The sequence below is a fragment of the Tribolium castaneum genome, chromosome 4, assembly GCF_031307605.1.
Source record: "Tribolium castaneum strain GA2 chromosome 4, icTriCast1.1, whole genome shotgun sequence".
NCBI lineage: Eukaryota > Metazoa > Arthropoda > Insecta > Coleoptera > Tenebrionidae > Tribolium > Tribolium castaneum.
In genome coordinates this window covers 1,918,478-1,942,979 of record NC_087397.1, presented here as the reverse complement: position 1 = coordinate 1,942,979, position 24,502 = coordinate 1,918,478, and the positions used below count along the sequence as shown (strand labels likewise).

Here is a 24,502-nt window from a genome sequence, read left to right as displayed (position 1 = left end):
ATTTCTATAGGAGGATTTACGCCAACTTGCGACAGAGGGCGCATGTGGCAGGTCCGCCAACGTTAGAAAAAATGTGGCGGTCAATATGCAAAAAATGGACAAGAATTAACAAGTTTGGGACCACATTTAAAGTATTGTTCTAACTTGTTTATTTGTTATTTATTACAGGTTGGTTTATTGTTTATTGCAAGTAGCGTAGTTAACTGTCAAGTTTTAGACAGCTAACCTACAAATAACCATGTCACTTTACTCCCAAGACGAGGAAAAAAAGATCGTTGATTACATAGTGGCAAACAACGATTTCTACAGAATTAAAGGCGACAAGCTGTGGCAGGAAATGGCCGAGGCGCAGGTTGTGAACAGGTCGTGGCACAGCCTCAAGCAGCATTTCCGCAAAAGAATCGTCCATGAGTTGCATTACCCGCGATATGAACTCGATCAAAAGACTGTGGAATTATTTCGCGAACATTTTTACCGCATACCCACTAAGGGCGACACTGTAAGGAGAGAGACAGCTGGCAATTTGCCCTTTTATTCCGAGGCTGAAGAGAAAAAAATCGTTGATTACATAGTGGAGCACCATTATTTCGGAAGGATAAAAGGGGACAAGTTGTGGAAGGAAATTGCCGAAGCCAAGGTTGTCGATCGGTCGTGGCAAGGACTCAAACAGCACTTCCGCAAGAAGATAATCAATGAGTTACATAAGCCTCGGTATGGGCTTGATGAAAAAACCATCCAATTGTTCCGTAATGCTTGCCATGGGACCACCAAGACGCCTGTGGCCACCACCACAGGGAGGTCAGAAGAGTTTGACATAGCGCAGTATTCGCCTCCAGACTCCGATGATGATTAGTTGGTTCATTTTTCGTGTTTTTTATTTATGTATTTATTATGTTAAGTAAACTATTACAGCTTTATACATTTTGTACTTTAATAAATTATGTTTAATTTTGACACTATTTTAAGTTGACTTAACCTCAATCGTATTCAAAATGAAAAACATAATCTTGCAAGGCCTGCCAGGTGATAATTCGGTTTTTTTGCCAAATATCGTAAATATTTTCCAGGTGTTGGTAAAACAACTCTCACGAAAAAAATTTCCAACAAATTGAAAGACCTGGCAGTTGATGTGACAGGCTTTTATACCGAGGAATTAAGAGAAAACAATTACAGAATCGGTTTTGATGTTGTAACGCTTGACAATAAACGCGGAATCTTGGCTAGAAAAACGTATGGTACCTTTTTGATAACAACATTACAATATTTTTTTCCAGTAACGCAGGAGATAATTCCAAGTATAAAGTGGGGAACTACTCTGTTCACATTGAAGAGTTCGAAAAATTGGTTTTACCAATATTTGATAATGTTTAGTAAAAAAAAACTATATTTCTCTGGTGTGACAAACAGTTTTTTAGGTCAAATCGATTATTATCATAGATGAGATCGGGAAAATGGAAATGTTTAGTAAAACGTTTCAAGCAAACGTTGAGAGAGTAATTACTGACAAGAGCATTCGAGTTGTTGCAACAGTCCCCCTAAAGGCATCACTGCCGTTGGTCCAAAAAATTAAAAACAGCAACACCAGTCATTTAATTACCGTAAGAATATTTTCCCGTGTATTTTTTTGTAAAATCAATTGTTATCAGGTGAGCGCGGGAAACAGGGACAGGTTACTTGATGAAATAATACCACTTCTTACAAAATAAATTCATTTATTTGCAATTATTTGTTTTTTTTTTGGCAAAAACCTATCTAACACTCCTTGCTCCTTTTCCCCCTTGGAGCCAAACTTTGGGACCAAGTCTTTCGTATTTTTGATAAACTCCTTCTTGGCCTGTTCTTTAACAATTTTCTTAGTCTTGGCGACTTTCACAGAGCCGCCTTTGCCTTTCGCTTTATTCCGTGGCGTGAAATTAATCCTAGGCGGCTTGACATGCTGCAAAAAAAAATGAACACACGAACCAACTGACAAAATAAAACGTACGAGCAATTTTTGTTTCGCTTCGACTTTATCCTTGAGTGTCGGCAAATCCACTTCAACTATTGAAGTCGGGTCTAGAGTTATAAGTTCAGGTTGAATCTAAAAAACCAAAATCGTAAAAATTGAATTTTTCGGCATGTTTATACTTTTTCAAGGAGCGATTTGACTTCAGCCTCGCGTCTTTGCGATTTGCTCTGGAACGGGTTAGCTTCCAGGGCATCAAAGTTGGCTTCGCCTGCCCCAGGGACTATGAGACTTGCCACACTGGTGGCTGTGGCCACCCCTAAGACGTCTTCATAGGGGCAAAAATTTAAGTTGCCGACACTGGTAACAAACCGGTGGCGGAGGTACGGCCGTTTTGCCGGCTTCATGCAACAGTCTCTGTAAACCTCAACCACGTTTCCCATCCCTAAAGCCAACATGTTTTTCTGCGAGAAGTTTAAATTGTTTGCGGCGGTGATTAGTTTGTATTCTTGTAAAGGTCCCGAAAGTTTTCGCACGTCCCAGATTTTAAGTTCCCTGTTACTTGCGGCAGTTGCAAGAAACCTATTTCGAGTTATTATTATTTTGGTGACACAATGGTTAAACTTACTGTCCTTTAGGGTCCACATGGAGGGCGGTAAGTGGGGCTTTATGACACAGCATTTTAGCTAAAGGGGTTTTGGAGTTTGGGGACCACATGGATACCACACCTTTGGCATGCCCCACACATAAAACAGCGTTCCAAGGGTTCTGACTCAACATTGTCAGTCTCCCTAGATTTGTGTTAAACTGAGACACCAACTGACCTATTGAAATATCCAACCAACTCAAATAACCACTATCACTCTACAATATTTCCATTAATTATTAGTGTTTTTTTGTTAACAAAAAACCCATACACAAGAAGCTAGCAAGAAATGATAAGGCAAAAACTCCATTCTTGTGACTCGGTTTAGTCTTTTCACACAGTGCAGTTCAATCCCTTGGTTATCGTAGATGTAGACCCACTCTTTCTGGGCCACAGCAAACATCGTTTCAATGTGCAACCAGCTGATGTCATGAACCGACTCCATAACGTTCATTTCGCAATGCAACTTTTTTGTAACCCAATCAAATGCGGCCACATGGCCCTTTTTACCCCCAATTAACAAATGGCGCCCATTTCTAGTATATTTCATGCGATAAGGCCCGAAGTCGGCCAATTTTAATTCAAAACTTTTGGTGGCCGCTGTTATATCGACACTTTCAGCGATCTGTTTTTGCGTAAATTGCGTTGTGGTCTCGCCAGCGTCCGCTTCGAGAAAACTGAACAAAAATTAGTTCAGTTATTTGACTGGACTATAACTCACCCGGCATCTTCGGTTAAAAGGACCTCAGCTCGGGCTGCTTGCTTCGTTGCGAAATGTATAACTTTTTCCTTCTTTTCAAGCCGTTTCTGGTGCGTGTTTGTCCTAACTCCCTTTGGACTAATGCCCTTACCTCTGCTGTGCTTTCGTAAGAGTTTCTTCGGAATGGGCACTTTTCCCTTAAACTTAGGGTCCGGATTTGGGATTTTCACAACTATTTTTTTGTTCTTTTTTATGCGTTTATCGGCCTGTCTGCGCCCCCAAGGCCCAGGCTTAGGATCCACATTATAAACGACTGTTTCTTTCGTAGATTCGTCACCCGCTTTATCGTAATATCTTTTGAACTGTAAAAAATGCGTGACGCTTTTGATACAATTTAGCAAAACCCACCTTTCCCATTTTTTTATCAAAAATTAAATTGCACGATTGGAGTTAGGAAAACATGTGTGCACATAAATACCAGTGCCACCAACAAAACCTGATTTGTGTGAAGACAGCTCCCAAAACCAGCTCCTCGAATTTCCGAAGAGACCCGAACATGAAGCCAGTTTCAGACTAGCAAAATAAGTTTCAGTTTGCTTAGATGTATGTTTGGTTGTCAGCTTTGAAACCGTTTAATAAAATAAAAATCCGAAAAAACACTAAACACCCTCTTAAAAATGACATTTTAAGAAAGTCACTATGCTAATAGCGAAAAACTCAATTATTTACCACAAATTGCTTTTTAATTTTTCCCACTTTTTCACCTAATTTCAATATTTATGGCTCCGCAAATGCATTATTGTAGTTTTCGCCCCATTTCACCCCGAAATCGGTTTTGTCACACAATGCCCTTTTGACCACTAATTCAACAATAAAAAAGACGTTTTTTAAAAATAAAATTATGGCCTTTTAGTTGTCGGAACAATGTTAAAAATTGTTATGTTGCCCAGCTCCGCAAATGCACTGTTGCAGTTTTCGCCCCATTTCACCCCAAAATCGGTTTTGTCACACAATGCCCTTTTGACCACCAATTCAACAATAAAAAAGACGTTTTTTAAAAATAAAATTATGGCCTTTTAGTTGTCGGAACAATGTTAAAAATTGTTATGTTGTTCAGCTCCGCAAATGCATTATTGTAGTTTTCGCCCCATTTCACCCCGAAATCGGTTTTGTCACACAATGCCCTTTTGACCACCAATTCAACAATAAAAAAGACGTTTTTTAAAAATAAAATTATGGCCTTTTAGTTGTCGGAACAATGTTAAAAATTGTTATGTTGCCCAGCTCCGCAAATGCACTGTTGCAGTTTTCGCCCCATTTCACCCCAAAATCGGTTTTGTCACACAATGCCCTTTTGACCACCAATTCAACAATAAAAAAGACGTTTTTTAAAAATAAAATTATGGCCTTTTAGTTGTCGGAACAATGTTAAAAATTGTTATGTTGTTCAGCTCCGCAAATGCATTATTGTAGTTTTCGCCCCATTTCACCCCGAAATCGGTTTTGTCACACAATGCCCTTTTGACCACCAATTCAACAATAAAAAAGACGTTTTTTAAAAATAAAATTATGGCCTTTTAGTTGTCGGAACAATGTTAAAAATTGTTATGTTGTTCAGCTCCGCAAATGCATTATTGTAGTTTTCGCCCCATTTCACCCCGAAATCGGTTTTGTCACACAATGCCCTTTTGACCACCAATTCAACAATAAAAAAGACGTTTTTTAAAAATAAAATTATGGCCTTTTAGTTGTCGGAACAATGTTAAAAATTGTTATGTTGCCCAGCTCCGCAAATGCACTGTTGCAGTTTTCGCCCCATTTCACCCCGAAATCGGTTTTGTCACACAATGCCCTTTTGACCACTAATTCAACAATAAAAAAGACGTTTTTTAAAAATAAAATTATGGCCTTTTAGTTGTCGGAACAATGTTAAAAATTGTTATGTTGCCCAGCTCCGCAAATGCACTGTTGCAGTTTTCGCCCCATTTCACCCCAAAATCGGTTTTGTCACACAATGCCCTTTTGACCACCAATTCAACAATAAAAAAGACGTTTTTTAAAAATAAAATTATGGCCTTTTAGTTGTCGGAACAATGTTAAAAATTGTTATGTTTTCCAGCTCCGCAAATGCATTATTGCAGTTTTCGCCCCATTTCACCCCGAAATCGGTTTTGTCACACAATGCCCTTTTGACCACTAATTCAACAATAAAAAAGACGTTTTTTAAAAATAAAATTATGGCTTTTTAGTTGTCGGAACAATGTTAAAAAAATTTATCTTGTCCAGCTCCGCAAATGCACTGTTGCAGTTTTCGCCCCATTTCACCCCGAAATCGGTTTTGTCACACAATGCCCTTTTGACCACTAATTCAACAATAAAAAAGACGTTTTTTAAAAATAAAATTATGGCCTTTTAGTTGTCGGAACAATGTTAAAAATTGTTATGTTGCCCAGCTCCGCAAATGCACTGTTGCAGTTTTCGCCCCATTTCACCCCAAAATCGGTTTTGTCACACAATGCCCTTTTGACCACCAATTCAACAATAAAAAAGACGTTTTTTAAAAATAAAATTATGGCCTTTTAGTTGTCGGAACAATGTTAAAAATTGTTATGTTTTCCAGCTCCGCAAATGCATTATTGCAGTTTTCGCCCCATTTCACCCCGAAATCGGTTTTGTCACACAATGCCCTTTTGACCACCAATTCAACAATAAAAAAGACGTTTTTTAAAAATAAAATTATGGCCTTTTAGTTGTCGGAACAATGTTAAAAATTGTTATGTTGTTCAGCTCCGCAAATGCATTATTGTAGTTTTCGCCCCATTTCACCCCGAAATCGGTTTTGTCACACAATGCCCTTTTGACCACCAATTCAACAATAAAAAAGACGTTTTTTAAAAATAAAATTATGGCCTTTTAGTTGTCGGAACAATGTTAAAAATTGTTATGTTGCCCAGCTCCGCAAATGCACTGTTGCAGTTTTCGCCCCATTTCACCCCGAAATCGGTTTTGTCACACAATGCCCTTTTGACCACTAATTCAACAATAAAAAAGACGTTTTTTAAAAATAAAATTATGGCCTTTTAGTTGTCGGAACAATGTTAAAAATTGTTATGTTGCCCAGCTCCGCAAATGCACTGTTGCAGTTTTCGCCCCATTTCACCCCAAAATCGGTTTTGTCACACAATGCCCTTTTGACCACCAATTCAACAATAAAAAAGACGTTTTTTAAAAATAAAATTATGGCCTTTTAGTTGTCGGAACAATGTTAAAAATTGTTATGTTTTCCAGCTCCGCAAATGCATTATTGCAGTTTTCGCCCCATTTCACCCCGAAATCGGTTTTGTCACACAATGCCCTTTTGACCACTAATTCAACAATAAAAAAGACGTTTTTTAAAAATAAAATTATGGCTTTTTAGTTGTCGGAACAATGTTAAAAAAATTTATCTTGTCCAGCTCCGCAAATGCACTGTTGCAGTTTTCGCCCCATTTCACCCCGAAATCGGTTTTGTCACACAATGCCCTTTTGACCACTAATTCAACAATAAAAAAGACGTTTTTTAAAAATAAAATTATGGCCTTTTAGTTGTCGGAACAATGTTAAAAATTGTTATGTTGCCCAGCTCCGCAAATGCACTGTTGCAGTTTTCGCCCCATTTCACCCCAAAATCGGTTTTGTCACACAATGCCCTTTTGACCACCAATTCAACAATAAAAAAGACGTTTTTTAAAAATAAAATTATGGCCTTTTAGTTGTCGGAACAATGTTAAAAATTGTTATGTTGTTCAGCTCCGCAAATGCATTATTGTAGTTTTCGCCCCATTTCACCCCGAAATCGGTTTTGTCACACAATGCCCTTTTGACCACCAATTCAACAATAAAAAAGACGTTTTTTAAAAATAAAATTATGGCCTTTTAGTTGTCGGAACAATGTTAAAAATTGTTATGTTGCCCAGCTCCGCAAATGCACTGTTGCAGTTTTCGCCCCATTTCACCCCGAAATCGGTTTTGTCACACAATGCCCTTTTGACCACTAATTCAACAATAAAAAAGACGTTTTTTAAAAATAAAATTATGGCCTTTTAGTTGTCGGAACAATGTTAAAAATTGTTATGTTGCCCAGCTCCGCAAATGCACTGTTGCAGTTTTCGCCCCATTTCACCCCAAAATCGGTTTTGTCACACAATGCCCTTTTGACCACCAATTCAACAATAAAAAAGACGTTTTTTAAAAATAAAATTATGGCCTTTTAGTTGTCGGAACAATGTTAAAAATTGTTATGTTTTCCAGCTCCGCAAATGCATTATTGCAGTTTTCGCCCCATTTCACCCCGAAATCGGTTTTGTCACACAATGCCCTTTTGACCACTAATTCAACAATAAAAAAGACGTTTTTTAAAAATAAAATTATGGCTTTTTAGTTGTCGGAACAATGTTAAAAAAATTTATCTTGTCCAGCTCCGCAAATGCACTGTTGCAGTTTTCGCCCCATTTCACCCCGAAATCGGTTTTGTCACACAATGCCCTTTTGACCACTAATTCAACAATAAAAAAGACGTTTTTTAAAAATAAAATTATGGCCTTTTAGTTGTCGGAACAATGTTAAAAATTGTTATGTTGCCCAGCTCCGCAAATGCACTGTTGCAGTTTTCGCCCCATTTCACCCCAAAATCGGTTTTGTCACACAATGCCCTTTTGACCACCAATTCAACAATAAAAAAGACGTTTTTTAAAAATAAAATTATGGCCTTTTAGTTGTCGGAACAATGTTAAAAATTGTTATGTTTTCCAGCTCCGCAAATGCATTATTGCAGTTTTCGCCCCATTTCACCCCGAAATCGGTTTTGTCACACAATGCCCTTTTGACCACCAATTCAACAATAAAAAAGACGTTTTTTAAAAATAAAATTATGGCCTTTTAGTTGTCGGAACAATGTTAAAAATTGTTATGTTTTCCAGCTCCGCAAATGCACTGTTGCAGTTTTCGCCCCATTTCACCCCGAAATCGGTTTTGTCACACAATGCCCTTTTGACCACTAATTCAACAATAAAAAAGACGTTTTTTAAAAATAAAATTATGGCTTTTTAGTTGTCGGAACAATGTTAAAAAAATTTATCTTGTCCAGCTCCGCAAATGCACTGTTGCAGTTTTCGCCCCATTTCACCCCGAAATCGGTTTTGTCACACAATGCCCTTTTGACCACTAATTCAACAATAAAAAAGACGTTTTTTAAAAATAAAATTATGGCCTTTTAGTTGTCGGAACAATGTTAAAAATTGTTATGTTTTCCAGCTCCGCAAATGCATTATTGCAGTTTTCGCCCCATTTCACCCCGAAATCGGTTTTGTCACACAATGCCCTTTTGACCACCAATTCAACAATAAAAAAGACGTTTTTTAAAAATAAAATTATGGCCTTTTAGTTGTCGGAACAATGTTAAAAATTGTTATGTTGCCCAGCTCCGCAAATGCACTGTTGCAGTTTTCGCCCCATTTCACCCCGAAATCGGTTTTGTCACACAATGCCCTTTTGACCACTAATTCAACAATAAAAAAGACGTTTTTTAAAAATAAAATTATGGCCTTTTAGTTGTCGGAACAATGTTAAAAATTGTTATGTTGCCCAGCTCCGCAAATGCACTGTTGCAGTTTTCGCCCCATTTCACCCCAAAATCGGTTTTGTCACACAATGCCCTTTTGACCACCAATTCAACAATAAAAAAGACGTTTTTTAAAAATAAAATTATGGCCTTTTAGTTGTCGGAACAATGTTAAAAATTGTTATGTTGCCCAGCTCCGCAAATGCACTGTTGCAGTTTTCGCCCCATTTCACCCCAAAATCGGTTTTGTCACACAATGCCCTTTTGACCACCAATTCAACAATAAAAAAGACGTTTTTTAAAAATAAAATTATGGCCTTTTAGTTGTCGGAACAATGTTAAAAATTGTTATGTTGCCCAGCTCCGCAAATGCACTGTTGCAGTTTTCGCCCCATTTCACCCCAAAATCGGTTTTGTCACACAATGCCCTTTTATATTTTTTGTGCATAATAAATGACCCAATTTTGATTTTGTACAGACACAGTTAATTTCTTTCTCTTTATTGTTTTTAATTTTAGTGTCCAAGAGGCCGTTAATACTAAGAAATTGTCTTTTTTGTGTTTTCTACAAACTGTGAATATTAGCCCTTATTTAGTTACTTATTTGTAATATTTATAATATTCATCCAACAATTACGTCTTTCTTAAAAGAAAAATTTAAAGCAATTATAATCCAAGTAAAACTATATTTTTTAAGTATTGTCGACTACAACACAAAATTTACTATCCAATTAAATAAAGTAACAAATCAAGTAACAAACTTATATTGCACATTTCCTTTCAAATTTAAACATAAATACAGAATGTTTTACACAACGCCCTCTTTCAAAACAAAAATAGTGTAGTAATTAGTAAACCTTACCTTCTAAGATTATGCAACCTTCATAAACCTTATCTGTGAAATTATGACGGTTTTTGTAAAAGTGTTAAGACTCATGCGCCCTTTCAATAAAACATAAAAGACTGGCTGTCTCTGCCGACCAGGTAAGATCTTAGGACAGAAAACAACTGTGCTTAGATTTTTTGCAGAAAATTTAACTTTTTTCGAATCTTACAAGCGGAATAGCGAATATCAAAAAAACATAATCATAATTAAATATAAAGTTATAATGTGCGGGTAAAAATTTGTTCGAATAAATTCGGGTTTCTTTTCAATAGATATCAGTTACCACAAGATATTTTGCGGAGCTGGAAAACATAACAATTTTTAACATTGTTCCGACAACTAAAAGGCCATAATTTTATTTTTAAAAAACGTCTTTTTTATTGTTGAATTAGTGGTCAAAAGGGCATTGTGTGACAAAACCGATTTCGGGGTGAAATGGGGCGAAAACTGCAACAGTGCATTTGCGGAGCTGGACAAGATAAATTTTTTTAACATTGTTCCGACAACTAAAAAGCCATAATTTTATTTTTAAAAAACGTCTTTTTTATTGTTGAATTAGTGGTCAAAAGGGCATTGTGTGACAAAACCGATTTCGGGGTGAAATGGGGCGAAAACTGCAATAATGCATTTGCGGAGCTGGAAAACATAACAATTTTTAACATTGTTCCGACAACTAAAAGGCCATAATTTTATTTTTAAAAAACGTCTTTTTTATTGTTGAATTGGTGGTCAAAAGGGCATTGTGTGACAAAACCGATTTTGGGGTGAAATGGGGCGAAAACTGCAACAGTGCATTTGCGGAGCTGGGCAACATAACAATTTTTAACATTGTTCCGACAACTAAAAGGCCATAATTTTATTTTTAAAAAACGTCTTTTTTATTGTTGAATTGGTGGTCAAAAGGGCATTGTGTGACAAAACCGATTTTGGGGTGAAATGGGGCGAAAACTGCAACAGTGCATTTGCGGAGCTGGGCAACATAACAATTTTTAACATTGTTCCGACAACTAAAAGGCCATAATTTTATTTTTAAAAAACGTCTTTTTTATTGTTGAATTAGTGGTCAAAAGGGCATTGTGTGACAAAACCGATTTCGGGGTGAAATGGGGCGAAAACTGCAACAGTGCATTTGCGGAGCTGGACAAGATAAATTTTTTTAACATTGTTCCGACAACTAAAAAGCCATAATTTTATTTTTAAAAAACGTCTTTTTTATTGTTGAATTAGTGGTCAAAAGGGCATTGTGTGACAAAACCGATTTCGGGGTGAAATGGGGCGAAAACTGCAATAATGCATTTGCGGAGCTGGAAAACATAACAATTTTTAACATTGTTCCGACAACTAAAAGGCCATAATTTTATTTTTAAAAAACGTCTTTTTTATTGTTGAATTGGTGGTCAAAAGGGCATTGTGTGACAAAACCGATTTTGGGGTGAAATGGGGCGAAAACTGCAACAGTGCATTTGCGGAGCTGGGCAACATAACAATTTTTAACATTGTTCCGACAACTAAAAGGCCATAATTTTATTTTTAAAAAACGTCTTTTTTATTGTTGAATTAGTGGTCAAAAGGGCATTGTGTGACAAAACCGATTTCGGGGTGAAATGGGGCGAAAACTGCAACAGTGCATTTGCGGAGCTGGGCAACATAACAATTTTTAACATTGTTCCGACAACTAAAAGGCCATAATTTTATTTTTAAAAAACGTCTTTTTTATTGTTGAATTGGTGGTCAAAAGGGCATTGTGTGACAAAACCGATTTCGGGGTGAAATGGGGCGAAAACTACAATAATGCATTTGCGGAGCTGAACAACATAACAATTTTTAACATTGTTCCGACAACTAAAAGGCCATAATTTTATTTTTAAAAAACGTCTTTTTTATTGTTGAATTGGTGGTCAAAAGGGCATTGTGTGACAAAACCGATTTCGGGGTGAAATGGGGCGAAAACTACAATAATGCATTTGCGGAGCTGAACAACATAACAATTTTTAACATTGTTCCGACAACTAAAAGGCCATAATTTTATTTTTAAAAAACGTCTTTTTTATTGTTGAATTGGTGGTCAAAAGGGCATTGTGTGACAAAACCGATTTTGGGGTGAAATGGGGCGAAAACTGCAACAGTGCATTTGCGGAGCTGGGCAACATAACAATTTTTAACATTGTTCCGACAACTAAAAGGCCATAATTTTATTTTTAAAAAACGTCTTTTTTATTGTTGAATTAGTGGTCAAAAGGGCATTGTGTGACAAAACCGATTTCGGGGTGAAATGGGGCGAAAACTGCAACAGTGCATTTGCGGAGCTGGGCAACATAACAATTTTTAACATTGTTCCGACAACTAAAAGGCCATAATTTTATTTTTAAAAAACGTCTTTTTTATTGTTGAATTGGTGGTCAAAAGGGCATTGTGTGACAAAACCGATTTCGGGGTGAAATGGGGCGAAAACTACAATAATGCATTTGCGGAGCTGAACAACATAACAATTTTTAACATTGTTCCGACAACTAAAAGGCCATAATTTTATTTTTAAAAAACGTCTTTTTTATTGTTGAATTGGTGGTCAAAAGGGCATTGTGTGACAAAACCGATTTTGGGGTGAAATGGGGCGAAAACTGCAACAGTGCATTTGCGGAGCTGGGCAACATAACAATTTTTAACATTGTTCCGACAACTAAAAGGCCATAATTTTATTTTTAAAAAACGTCTTTTTTATTGTTGAATTAGTGGTCAAAAGGGCATTGTGTGACAAAACCGATTTCGGGGTGAAATGGGGCGAAAACTACAATAATGCATTTGCGGAGCCATAAATATTGAAATTAGGTGAAAAAGTGGGAAAAATTAAAAAGCAATTTGTGGTAAATAATTGAGTTTTTCGCTATTAGCATAGTGACTTTCTTAAAATGTCATTTTTAAGAGGGTGTTTAGTGTTTTTTCGGATTTTTATTTTATTAAACGGTTTCAAAGCTGACAACCAAACATACATCTAAGCAAACTGAAACTTATTTTGCTAGTCTGAAACTGGCTTCATGTTCGGGTCTCTTCGGAAATTCGAGGAGCTGGTTTTGGGAGCTGTCTTCACACAAATCAAAACCTGTTAGTCTGTGCACCAACACCATAGAATAAGAGAGAGATGGTTATTGAAAAATGGTTGGTGCAACTGGCAACTTATCTCTTATCTGTCAAAATTTTTTTCTTGTTTTGACTGCGAAAAAACCAAAATTGTTGCATTGTTTGTGATAATTGGTCCACCATGGATCGGAATAAACCGGGCCAGAGCCAAGCCACTCGTGGCCCCAAGGCCAAAATAACGCAACAACCCCCTGACTTGTTCATCGCTTTGGGGGCCAAACAATCCTCCCCTCGAGATGACCCCAAACGTAGCGTTCCGCTCCCTAAAACCAGCACTGCCTCCCATTTACAAACAAGTAGCAGTAAAGTGACGGATAAATTGAAGCGTGAAGGGACTTCGTCTAGTCTTACAGTGCCCCCTTCGAAGAAAATGAAAGTTGCGATACCGGGAAGCCGGCCAGGGCCCTCCACTAGCAGCATACTACCTGTGGAGAGGATGGGGGTTGAGCCGTGGGAAGCCCTGGCTGTGGACTGTGAGACAAGCGATTTGTTCGAGAGTATTATGGCGGCTGTTAATGCCGGCAATACTGATAAAGCTGTAATTTTTTCTTGATTGTGTTTAGGGGTGAAATTAATTGGTTGCTTCAGGTTGGGTATGTTTTGGGGGTCATTCGCTCGTTGAAGACTCAAAGGACTAAGATTTGTAAAGTGGTTTATCTGAGTCTTTTACTGACTTGCAGCTGCAAACCCCAGTTATTCACTAATGAGAATATCATAGCGGCTATTGTGAATGTTCTGCGGCGTGATGTAACTTCCGGTTTTAAGGGCGTTAACAAAACAAATTCTTACTTCCACATGCTGTTTATTAATTTATTAACTCACGCCTTCACCGATGTCGCCCAATGGCCGGAAATTTTCGTCAAAGTAAGTCGGAAAAAAAATTAAAAATGTTTCAGAATCACAATTATTCGTAGATTTATGTGGAGGACGCGGTGGCCGATCGCATTTTTATCGACAATCCGTACTGTAAACCATTCGTTGATAACATAATCACGGCGTTTAACACCAAATTGCCCCCTTCCTCGCTCCTCAAATCCGAGACATGGAATTCCACGGCTAGAGACACTTCTAGCCCCCTCACAATCACAAGCGCTGACGACGACACCAAAAGCGAAGTGATTCTCGAGCATAAAGCCGCAGTTGAAAACTGGAACGTCAAAGTGTATCCCCGGTTCACCCAAACGCAGGAAAACGTCGAAAAAATCGTCCTTGAAGCCATCAAGGAACAACTAGCAAGGCGCCAACAACCGGAAACCATCACGAAAAACTTCGTCCGCTTCTTGAGTATCGCTTCAGGACTTGTGGAAATTCGCATAATTGCCGTTTCGCGCATCGAGAGTTGGCTACACAACCATAAGTTGATGAAATCAGCGCAGGAACTCCTCGCCTATTTGTGCTACAATTGCTCGGCGAGTTCGCAAAGAGACTTGGAAATAATAGCGCAGCTGAGCAAGCTCAGACTGAAGAACAAACCCATGGTTAACTACTTCAACAACTGTCTCCGGGAGATGGTTTACTCGTTCCCGGAGAACTTGTACCCCCTTTTGAAATACACGATTTACAACGAACTGTCCAATGCCCGAAATTCCAACAATTTAATCGTCGTGGGGGCCCTGTTTCAGGTCGCACCTGAGGCAAGTGCCGACGCTTTCGCCGACATTTGCCTGGTGAGTACACCGATAATCAAAAACAAATTGCATTAAAACTGTCCCCAGGAGTTGCTCCTAAACAAAGACGATTATTTGCGTTCGCTGCGGGCGCTTTTGAAAGAAATCACCCGAGTCCTCCGGCACGATTTCAACTTGTTAAGCATCGTGCATTCGCTCGTTCGCGAGCGCAAAGAGTTTGCGAATAACGTGCGCGAGTCGGAATTTCGCGAGCGAATTTTTCTATCACTGGCCGACCTGGTCTGCATGTGTATGCTGCTGTGCGTCAGCCCTCAGGTCCGCGACGCCTCAACGCAAAACAAACGCGACGTCACGGTCCTGAAAGCCTTCCAGAAACAAGTCAGTAACATACAGCGGGAGGCAGTGACTTGGCTCAACGACTCCGCGCTAAGGGTTTTCCGGCCAAGTCTCAACGACTTCCACCACGTTCTACTCAAAGTCTTGTTCCTCGAACAAGCGGAGCATTACTACAAGGTCGACTCGTGGCCTGGCGAAAACGAGAGGAACTTGTTTTTGAGGCTTACGAGTGAGGTTCCCTTGCTTCAGGCGACTCTTTTGAGGATTTTGCTGATCGGGAACTCGAAAGAACACCCGATTAGTCCCACGGAAGCGATTGAAATTAGCGATCAGTTGATTAGAAGGGCGGCGAATTTGCCCCAAGACTGCGCCCCGCCCTTGGTCGTTGATAATTTGGAGATAATCGGGATTTATTTCAACTTGTGCAGCTATAATTATCCGGAGAATATCACGCTGCCGGCGGGGTATGTGCCCCCCAGTTTGGCCATTTCTGGGCTCTATTGGAAAGTTTGGCTCATTTTGCTGATCATAGCGGCTCATAATCCGGTCACTTTTGGGAACGAGGTCTGGAACAAATACCCAACGTTGCGCATGTTCATGGAAATGTGCATAACAAAGTTAGTATCTCTTGAAGGTCAGGATATGAAACGACGTACAAATAAAACCGTTGTTCCATCACAGTCAGCTCAACTTTTCTACATTTTTTTCCAAATAATTTGTGAATTTTTACTATATTTTTTGAGTGCGATTTTGTATCTCGTTTCGCTCCGACCTCCAATCCCCGTATACTTGACCCTAACTATCCCCATTTTAGTCACTTTTCGTTTCCCCCGCCCACCATGACCTCCCTGGACGAAGACTACCAGTCCCGCGAGCAGCAAATCCTCGCCCTTGAGAAGCAAAAAATCCTGGAATTTGAATCACACCTCGCGGCCGCGAGCACTAAAATGGAAATCACCGAACAGAGCAGTCTCCTATTGCCCCAATTAATGGAGTTGCGGCCTGAGGGCGAAGCCCGAAGGCCCCCCCAAGCCGTCCTCGACCAGCTCCAACACTTGAACAACACGCATCGCATGGGACATTTATTGTGCCGCTCGCGGAACCCCGATTTTCTATTGGACATTATGTCGCGGCAAGGGGGCACCGCGCATATGCCGTGGCTGGCCGAGCTGGTGCACAATTCGGAGGGGGCGTTGGCCCACCTGCCTGTGCAATGTCTGTGCGAGTATCTCCTGTCGACGACACCGACGGAGAAATTGACGAAACATGGCCAGCTTTTGGCGCATTTGCGGACGGTGGTTAATGAGAATGATCCGCAGACTGCCTGTGAGGTTTTGGAGTATTTGTTCAGGCGGTTGACGTCCGATCATGGGGCGAGTCGGACGCAGGCCACCAAAGGCTTGAATTTGATTTTGGCCGAAGGGGAGGAAAGCGAGACGAATAATACGAACTGGTTGACGAGTTACATAACACATTTTCCACACTTTACGATGATTAAACCAGTGCTTATACAGTTTTTGCGGCAAGCCTTGCAAATTGAGACAAATCCGGCGCGGGTTTCGAGTTATATCAATTTTTTGGCAACGCAGGATTGTAACGATTCGTTTACGGAACTGCACGAATTAATCGCCGATTTATCGTCGGTTATTATCGAGAGACACAGCGTGGCTTCGTACGTGTTGCCAGGGCCGGACAACCAAACTTTGAAGCACCTTTTGACCATTTTTGCGAGTCATATTCAGAAAGCGCAGGAATTCTCGGAGGATATTTACAGTTCGGTGCAAAACTACAGCGAGTATGTTTTGGTGACTTGGGTGACTGGGGAACAATGCCACATGCAGACTTTAGTAATACACGCAGCTATTGTGTTACTGACTTACGGTCCTTTGGAGAATTTTGAGCCGTTCGAGACTTTGTTAAATTTTTGGTTTCCGGCGAACGCCGAACAACCACAAGCCTACACACCTGATACAAACGAACGAACGTCGTATCTCCCTGATTGGATGAAACTGCGGATGATTCGGTCAAACGTCCCACGATTGGTTGACGCAGCCATTGAAAAATTAGAGCCGCCAAAGTTGGTCCTTTTTATACAATCGTTCGGAATACCGACAAATTCCATCAGTAAATTGCTGAGTACTTTGGACAAAGCCACACTTTTGGACCCGAAACTGGTCGTGGACTCAGTTTTGGACAAAACTTACATGATTCAATTGGTGGAAGTCCAAAACAAAAGAGGCGCAGTGGGTGGTGACACCTTTGTCAAGGCTATCGAGATGCAAATGCCCGTTGTACAAGACATTGATGTTAAAATCGAAATCGAGAGTAAAAAACAATTACCCAACTTAGTAAAAACCCAACAGATTGTCACAAATAGCGGCGATATTATCAATTTGTTGAATAATATTTTTAGCCCAAACTATGGCGGTTCGAAAGATCGGGACATTGTCACTGTGACCAAGGTAAAGGTAAAAGTCCGAGACAATTCATACGATTCCAATTTTAGATGGCGTTTGAGAAACAATCACTGGACGTTATTTTCAATTATTTGAAATCACTACCGATGAATTTCATAGCACCTGTGCTCCATAAACACAATTCGATTTCAACGCTTTTCCGCCTGTTATTTTCGTCAAAAGACCACCTCATTGACAAAATAACCATGGCTACGGTTTTCCTCAACCACATGACAGACGTTCACAATATTACTTATTCGGTTTTGAGGCAATTCTTAAACGAAAACGACCAAAAAGTCAAAACTGAAGAACAAGGCGAACGGAAATTGGTAAGTATGATATCGGAGGCGAAAACACAGGAAGAAAAAACTGACATGATGGTTGACTGGTTATCAACAATCCAACTGGAAGTGGCTTACTCGCAAAAACAATTGAAAGTGAGTGTTTTTTTTTTCAAAATCACGATCAATCGAATTATTTTATAGGAAGATTTGTTGTTTTCGCGCGACAACTTGCCGTTTAGGCCGCTTCTTATGTCGCTGGTTTTGCAAAGGGCGAGTTGGCAGAGCCTCCACGTGATAATGAATTATTTGCTAAAAGAGGACAATTCGGACATTTGCCCTGTTTCCGCCCTTGATTTCCTCTGTGCCCTCACCCAGAGCCCGAAGCTGTGGCAGGGGCGCGATAAAGCCATTCCCAAACACCACCATTCGGAGGACGTTTTTGATTTGGGCAAAGACAAGGCCCTGATCCTTGTCGGTTATATTTTGGAGGAAAGCAAGCAAAACCAGGCAAACTGGTCGAAGAAAATGGAATCGCGGCTCGTCCTCTTACTGCAGTGTATCCGAAACTGCGCCCCGGAGATTTTGGGGACACTTTTGGAGAAGTCCGACTGTGATACGCACTGTCGGGAGCTTCTCTTGATGATTTACATGTCGCTGCCGTATTCCGGTCAAGATTTGATCAATAGCAAAGATAACATTTCGAAGCAGGCGTATGCGAAAAATTGTACGAGTTCAGCCGATGAAATCTCGCATTGTTTGTTGAGTGCGTTAGCAGCGACTCCGAGGAGTAAGGACTGGCCCCGGAAGAGCCAGGATTTGGAGCTTTGTGCCCGGAAATTGGCAGCGACACATCCGGTTTTGGTCCTGCGACAACTCCCGATGTTGGCCGGGAGTTTGAAAGGAAGGGCACAGTATGACTGGGGTGTTTTGAAAAATAGAGGACACTTGTTGCTGTTCGGACAAGTTTTGGGGCTTTTAGAACTGTTGGAGCCGATAGTTTTCGAGCAAAGTCGCACCTTGTGTGACATTCTAGATTCCTATTTTCTCCTGTTACAATATCACGGGCATATGAAAGATTTGTCGGTTCTCGTGCAAAGAATTATCACTTTTATACAAAACTGGATGACTAATGACATCAAGGCGGCGTCCCGCTATTTGCAAGAGCATGGCTCAGTTTTACTGTAGGTTTTTCAATTTTTTAAGTTGTGTCTAGAGTGTTTTTTTTAGTGATATTCAGATGATTCAACCAGGGGTGCGCCCCCTTCTCTCCAACGTGACTCTCCCGGTGGGGGATTCCAGCACTCCCCCCGAGCTACTCGTCCGTACTGCCATGTCCCCCATGATGGACCCCTTGCCCCCACATTGGTCCCAACTCCTCACAGCTATCCAGACTTCGGAGAATCTCAACATTTTGCAAGAACTGGACCACATAACAAACAAGAAACCGCATTTGCTCGAGACACCGTCTCAACACTTGTACAATTATATTAGTTCGTCTAGTGGGGCAGTGCGGTCGTTGGCTTTGACACTAATAGTGCGGTGGTTAAAATTTAATCCGAACGCAGCATCAGATGCACTTCCAGTGATCTTAACTTGTCTGGATAGTAGAAATGGTGACGTGGTCGCGAGTGTTTTGGACCGACTTTCGGACCTGGTTTCAGTTATGCAGGAGTATGGCAAGGTTATTCTGACCAGGGTTTTTCAATTAGGAATGGAATCGACGCTAAATACGACCAGTAACATTACCAAAAGTATTGATTTGTTGAATTTGCAATCGGGATGTTAAGTAGGTCTGATTTATTTTATTAAATATAAAAATTAAATATCCAAGTCTAAATCATCTAAATCCTCAAGGGATTCGAACATTTCTACATGCTTTGATGCTTTTTTAAACTTGAATTTTTTAACATTCTCCTCAGGTTCTAACATCGTGCTAGATTTAACATCCTTGAACGAAATTTCTAAATTTTCACACGTAGTTTCATCGGCAATAGGAGGTCGATCTTCTTTGGGAACAAACCGAAATTTATGCAAAAATTGGCGAGTTTTTGTCCGCTGTGAAGGCACTTGACTTGGTTCGGTTTCTTCGGGTTTATTTTGTTCAATCGTTACGCCAATTTCATTATCCATTCGAAAAATGTCGTTAACACTCGGCATGGCATTGAGAGCGGCTAGATCGTCCTTTATTTCGTTTTCCTTCGATTTTAGTTTAATCCTCTTCGGGTTCGGCGGATTCTCCCTCTTGTTTCGTTTCTTGTTTGAGACAGGTTCTTCCGTAATGTCTTTATTGACATTTTTCGTTATGTTTCGTTTATTTTTTATTATCTCTTCTTCATTTGCTATCGTAATACTTTCTCCTATTTGTTTTTTTCTGGTGTCTTTTTCATCTAATTCAATTTTATCTTTATTAACGTGCGAACTACTAGGCCTTGCGTCACTATTTTTGTTGTGAGCTGTGTTTATTTTTTCATTTTCATTAATCTTTGACGTGCTTGGCTGTGGCTCACAAACCTTAATTATTTTTTCAAACATTTTTGTATTTTTGTGAACACAATTCGCGTTCCCTGGACAGAGGGCACAAACCCCCTTTGCAAATTCTTTTTCAAGTAAATCATTAAGTTGTAATTCCTGGAGCACAATTTGTGCCAATTCTCGGTAGTTTTGTTCGGGATCGAGAGGAAAGTCTCTCCTGGTATCGAAATTTAAATTAAAAACTGAAGAATCGCATTCCATTGCCGTTTCTACTAAAATCACAGCTAAGACAGCATCGACGATTTCGACTTCTTTATGAAACATCAAGCGGGCATGTCCTTGTGATAATCTATTAAGGGGGCGCTTTTACTTCAAAACATCTGAAATGTCGGACTTACCGCACTAGACTGTCTAAAAGCCTTACTGTGGTCCTTGATTTGTTCCGACAATTTTTGCGCCTTTGCGCTTGGTAATAACCGCTTAAAATTCGATGAGCATCGTCGTTCAGCATGGGATGATTTTTTTTAATGATCGCAAAGTAGGCCTAAATTGATTTAAATTAATTATTGGAGTTAAAAATTAAGGCACTAACTTGTAAAGTCTCGATTGTCCAGTTAATACTTTCGATTAGTTTCGACGAGTTTGAATTTTCGCGTGCCGTGAAAATGTAATCAATCATTTGGGAATCCCAACCGTCGTCAACTTTATCCTTAATGAGCAAAATCAAGTCAAAACGGCTCAATAAAGGGCTTGCCAGAGCCACGTTCATGTGCAAGGGTTGACTAGCGTCAAGGTTTCCCTTCGGATTGGTCGCCGCCAATATCGAACACCTTGTACTAAGCTTACACACAATCCCCGCCTGAAACCCCGGAACCTACACACATTTTTTCTCCTCCCACAACCTCACCTTCGCCACACTGATCGTTTGTTGCTCCATTGCCTCGTGAATACTCGTCCTGTCGTGCTCCTTCATCGTGTTAAACTCATCAATGCAACAAATCCCACCGTCTGACATTACCAAAGCCCCGCCCTCCAATTGCCACTCCCCATTTTCCTAAAACTGGCCAATCACCTTACTTCTCTTGAATCAATCGGCCTACCATAACAGCAGTGACTGTTAGCCCCGCCGCCGTGGACCCCACCCCAGTGGTGAAAACCGATCTCGGGATTATTTTTGAGGCAAACCTTAATAATTGCGATTTGCCAGTTCCGGGGTCGCCTACTAGTAATAAATGGGGCTCGGCGCGTACTCTGACCCCCGTGTCTGATTTGGTGTGTTGGCTGCTACCCCCAGCTAGCACCACCGCCACGGCCAACTTGACGATGAAAAGGCCGTAGAGCTGGAATTGATTGGTTGGGAGGGTCAAGAGGCGTGGTTTGACTCACCTCCGGACAAATCGATTTGAGGATCATGTCACGTGCGGCGAGAGGCGTGCCCGAGTAGGTGTGCCAGAAGGCTTGGAACATGTCCTTGAGTTCGGGGGTTATTGACAGGACGGCACTGCTGTTGTTGTTGACGTGGACGTGATTCGCTCTGATTACTAGTTCGATGTCGATTTTACCGCCGATTATGAATTGACTTGAGCGGCGTTTTACCAAACCACTGTTACTTTCTTATTATGGTTGTGGAAAAAATCGTGTGTACTTACCAGACGGTTACGTTATCGCCAGGTTTGCATGAATCGACTAAGTCGTCCTCGAGAGTCACCCAAATTGAGGAGGGCATGCAACCAATGTCGAGTTTATTGACGGTTTCTTGCATTTTGACCTCTTGGTAGTCTTTACAAAATGTTGGGTCTAACTCCCCCAAATTCACAATAGTTGTGCCTTTACAACCCTCCGGGTTTGTGCATTGTCGTGGTGGGGTTATCACATTTTTCATCTCGTATTCGGCAGTGACCACCATCGTGTGTTTACACTTGGTGCAAATGTATTGCCTTTGATACTCCAACATTTTCATTTGGGTTGTTCTAACGACAGTCCCTGTGACTTGTAAAAACTTATTCACGTCGTCGTTTTGCGGAAATTTCGTTCGATGCAACTCTGGATACATCGGTAGGCTGTAGATACGACAATGTATGTTATTTTTAATTGTGTATAAATCTTCAAACTGGAGCAATAAGTTGGTTTCGACTCTCTTAAGTGCATTATTCCATTCCTCAAGCGTTTTCTCGGGCTCTCGTAAAAAATCGTTGACCAGATTTGGCTCATTTCCAGACATTTCTACAAAACTAATTCACCCCCTTATTACCCCAAAACCAAGACAAGTGTCTAATTACTTGACATTCACGGAAAAGTGTTTGTGCTCATCTTGGTCCTTCAGAATTTCGATAATTTCGTCCTTGTAGTACGATAACAAGTACTGGTCACACATTTTTGAATTGGATTTTCAAAAAATTGAGGTTATGTTAGCCATAATATAACCTCACAATTGCGACTCTTGATAAGTTATTTACTAATAATGGATGTAAACCAAAGATTATCGTCTTTTCAAGAGATTTCCAAGACCCTGCTTTCGAAAATCTTCAGTTCTGTCCCTCGGACGAAACATATCGTTATCGAACCGAGTGTGATTCGCCCCCTTGAGCGCGTTTGTAGCGTGAGCTGGCTGAAGTAAGTGTTGTTTATTCAGTGCGTTTTTTGTACGTTTCATTCAAGGGGAAACGGCATTGAGAAGATATTTAAACTGGAAGGGAAATGCCCGAATTTTGGCAACAGCCCCGTTTTTTACATGATTTTCAATCAAAGGGCTACATTCCGACGAGTGGTTGATCAGATTCGGTCACAGATCGACCAAGAGAATCCAGTTAAGAATAGGTTTCACGTAATCATTGTCCCACACTATCAGCGTTGTTTTGACGACATGTTAGAAGCACTGGGCTTGTGTTCCATTATCAAGTTACACTGCTTCCTTTGGTTTCCTGTCCACTTGGACACGGGGATTTTAAGTTTGGAATTGCCCCACATTTACAAGAAACTGTTTTTGGTGCATGACTACACGGCCTTGCACCCCTTGGCCAGAGCCCTATGGAACATGTTCAGTGTGATTGGTTTACCAAAGTTCCAGATAGCTGTAGGCGAATATTCGAATAAAATTTTGCGCCAGATTGACTTGCTCGCCGCCGAGAAGGGCGAAACCGAGCGACTTAATCCCGAGGTGGGGGCTTTAATCATAATTGACAGGAGCGTAGATTACCCAAGTGCCTTACTAACACCTGGTACCTATTCCGCTTTACTAAACGAAGTGTACGGAGTTACTACTGGGATGGTCGAGTGCAAGGAAAGCGAGGATGAAGTCCGCCTTAATCCAGTCGTAAAAAAACAGCCGGTGAAATTCACCCTCGATAGCAATCTCGACTCAATTTACTCCGAGATAAAAAACCTGTATTTCACGGAAGTTACGTCAAGTTTGAGGACCATGACGCGCAAATTAAAATCCGAGGCGCTCGAGTCGCGTGACATGGGCTTAAACGAAATGCGCCACTTCGTGCAAAAGCTCCTCCAGCCCGCACAAACTCGTAAAAAACTAATCGCCAATCATTTGCTTGCCGCCGAGACCATAGCCAATGTCCTCGGCCCGCGCTACGAAACGCAGCGCGAGATCGAGGCGAACATCATCCAGAACACGAACCGCGCCTCCAACTTCTCCCACCTGGAGGAGAGTCTGTGCACGGAAGACGACCCGTGTGTCACACTGCGGCTCTTTTGTTTGCTCTGTGTCACGCAGAAACTCACCGACAGCGAAATTAAAAACTTCTGGAGGAAGTTTCTACACCAGTTCGGGTTCGCCTCCAGTTCGGCTATGCGTTATTTGATCAACGCTAATTTCGTGCCGGAGGCGGGGGTTTCGGGACTGCCGAAAATACGCTTCCCGAAGTTCACAACGAAGGAGTTTTACGCCAATGCGAATAAGTTTAAACAGATTCCGGCTAATCCGGAGTTTGCCGATTTGGGGCATCCGGGGTGTGCGAGTTATGTCTTTGGGGGGATTTACATACCGTTGGTTACGAAAATCGCGGGTATGATCGTTAGTGGCACTCCGATTGAGGAGATTAGGAGTAAATTGGAGGGGCTTGGGATGGTCACGTTGAGGAGTGGTGACGCCTATCCTTTGGAAAGGCGGACTGTGCTCATTTATTTCGTTGGAGGGGTCACGTATGCCGAAATTGCAGCTTGTAATCTTTTGGAGACTTTCACGAGGGCTACAATTGTCGTTATGAGCGACAGGATTGTCTCAGGAAACGATTTGATGAAGCAAATGCTGTCTTAAACCATTTTGTATTATTTTTTCTACAAAAACAGTCAAAAAATCACGTTTTTGTTTCAATAACTTGTACGACTGTTTTGTTTGCCAAATTCTATATTTTGTACCGTTGTTTTTATTAAAATAAACGAAAAAAAGTTCAAGGTGTTTGA

General features: G+C 40.6%; 5 protein-coding genes across 5 annotated transcripts; 3 read left to right on the top strand and 2 right to left on the bottom strand.

Moving 5' to 3' along the window:
- The first annotated feature begins 895 nt into the window (after positions 1 to 895).
- Positions 896 to 1,722, top strand: LOC103315262 (uncharacterized protein). The gene is made up of 5 exons (XM_008203507.3): positions 896 to 1,023; positions 1,068 to 1,230; positions 1,275 to 1,365; positions 1,416 to 1,598; positions 1,647 to 1,722. The coding sequence occupies exons 1-5, from the start codon at positions 993 to 995 to the stop codon at positions 1,704 to 1,706; spliced, it is 528 nt and encodes a 175-aa protein (XP_008201729.2). The 5' UTR covers positions 896 to 992; the 3' UTR covers positions 1,707 to 1,722.
- On the bottom strand, positions 1,693 to 12,915 carry LOC659839 (uncharacterized protein). The gene is made up of 8 exons (XM_064356187.1): positions 12,873 to 12,915; positions 3,700 to 3,787; positions 3,313 to 3,653; positions 2,863 to 3,268; positions 2,574 to 2,809; positions 2,128 to 2,527; positions 1,985 to 2,080; positions 1,693 to 1,936 (listed from the first exon to the last, which is right to left on the bottom strand). Exons 2-8 carry the CDS (start codon positions 3,706 to 3,708, stop codon positions 1,709 to 1,711), a joined length of 1,716 nt encoding a protein of 571 aa, XP_064212257.1. The 5' UTR covers positions 3,709 to 3,787; positions 12,873 to 12,915; the 3' UTR covers positions 1,693 to 1,708.
- A 74-nt stretch (positions 12,916 to 12,989) lies between these two features.
- IntS1 (Integrator 1) lies at positions 12,990 to 19,444 on the top strand. The gene is made up of 8 exons (XM_966172.5): positions 12,990 to 13,448; positions 13,499 to 13,774; positions 13,825 to 14,577; positions 14,626 to 15,491; positions 15,689 to 17,336; positions 17,381 to 17,767; positions 17,816 to 18,795; positions 18,842 to 19,444. The coding sequence occupies exons 1-8, from the start codon at positions 13,032 to 13,034 to the stop codon at positions 19,398 to 19,400; spliced, it is 5,886 nt and encodes a 1,961-aa protein (XP_971265.1). The 5' UTR covers positions 12,990 to 13,031; the 3' UTR covers positions 19,401 to 19,444.
- On the bottom strand, positions 19,395 to 22,504 carry LOC659967 (DNA helicase MCM9). The gene is made up of 8 exons (XM_966231.4): positions 22,366 to 22,504; positions 21,736 to 22,317; positions 21,473 to 21,689; positions 21,187 to 21,426; positions 20,994 to 21,140; positions 20,679 to 20,945; positions 20,485 to 20,630; positions 19,395 to 20,435 (listed from the first exon to the last, which is right to left on the bottom strand). Exons 1-8 carry the CDS (start codon positions 22,458 to 22,460, stop codon positions 19,433 to 19,435), a joined length of 2,697 nt encoding a protein of 898 aa, XP_971324.1. The 5' UTR covers positions 22,461 to 22,504; the 3' UTR covers positions 19,395 to 19,432.
- Positions 22,505 to 22,547: 43 nt separating this feature from the next.
- Vps33B (Vacuolar protein sorting 33B) lies at positions 22,548 to 24,493 on the top strand. The gene is made up of 2 exons (XM_966294.4): positions 22,548 to 22,699; positions 22,745 to 24,493. The coding sequence occupies exons 1-2, from the start codon at positions 22,548 to 22,550 to the stop codon at positions 24,354 to 24,356; spliced, it is 1,764 nt and encodes a 587-aa protein (XP_971387.1). The 3' UTR covers positions 24,357 to 24,493.
- Positions 24,494 to 24,502: the final 9 nt, after the last annotated feature.

Bases quoted from the DNA above. Each gene is read 5' to 3' on its own strand.
- IntS1 (XM_966172.5), top strand. From the start codon at position 13,032: ATGGATCGGAATAAACCGGGCCAGAGCCAAGCCACTCGTGGCCCCAAG. The intron at 13,775-13,824 runs GTAAGTCGGAAA...AATTATTCGTAG, and splicing joins GGCCGGAAATTTTCGTCAAA to ATTTATGTGGAGGACGCGGT. The intron at 18,796-18,841 runs GTAGGTTTTTCA...TGTTTTTTTTAG, and splicing joins GAGCATGGCTCAGTTTTACT to TGATATTCAGATGATTCAAC.
- LOC103315262 (XM_008203507.3), top strand. From the start codon at position 993: ATGAAAAACATAATCTTGCAAGGCCTGCCAG. The intron at 1,231-1,274 runs GTATGGTACCTT...ATTTTTTTCCAG, and splicing joins GGAATCTTGGCTAGAAAAAC to TAACGCAGGAGATAATTCCA. The intron at 1,366-1,415 runs GTTTAGTAAAAA...ACAGTTTTTTAG, and splicing joins TTTTACCAATATTTGATAAT to GTCAAATCGATTATTATCAT.
- Vps33B (XM_966294.4), top strand. From the start codon at position 22,548: ATGGATGTAAACCAAAGATTATCGTCTTTTCAAGAGATTTCCAAGACC. The intron at 22,700-22,744 runs GTAAGTGTTGTT...GTTTCATTCAAG, and splicing joins TGTAGCGTGAGCTGGCTGAA to GGGAAACGGCATTGAGAAGA.
- LOC659839 (XM_064356187.1), bottom strand. The intron at 2,810-2,862 runs GTATGGGTTTTT...GAAATATTGTAG, and splicing joins ATTTCTTGCTAGCTTCTTGT to AGTGATAGTGGTTATTTGAG. The intron at 1,937-1,984 runs GTACGTTTTATT...TTTTTTTTGCAG, and splicing joins AAGCGAAACAAAAATTGCTC to CATGTCAAGCCGCCTAGGAT.
- LOC659967 (XM_966231.4), bottom strand. From the start codon at position 22,460: ATGTGTGACCAGTACTTGTTATCGTACTACAAGGACGAAATTATCGAA. The intron at 21,690-21,735 runs GTAAGTACACAC...AGAAAGTAACAG, and splicing joins GGCGATAACGTAACCGTCTG to TGGTTTGGTAAAACGCCGCT. The intron at 20,946-20,993 runs GTGAGGTTGTGG...CCGGGGTTTCAG, and splicing joins AAACGATCAGTGTGGCGAAG to GCGGGGATTGTGTGTAAGCT.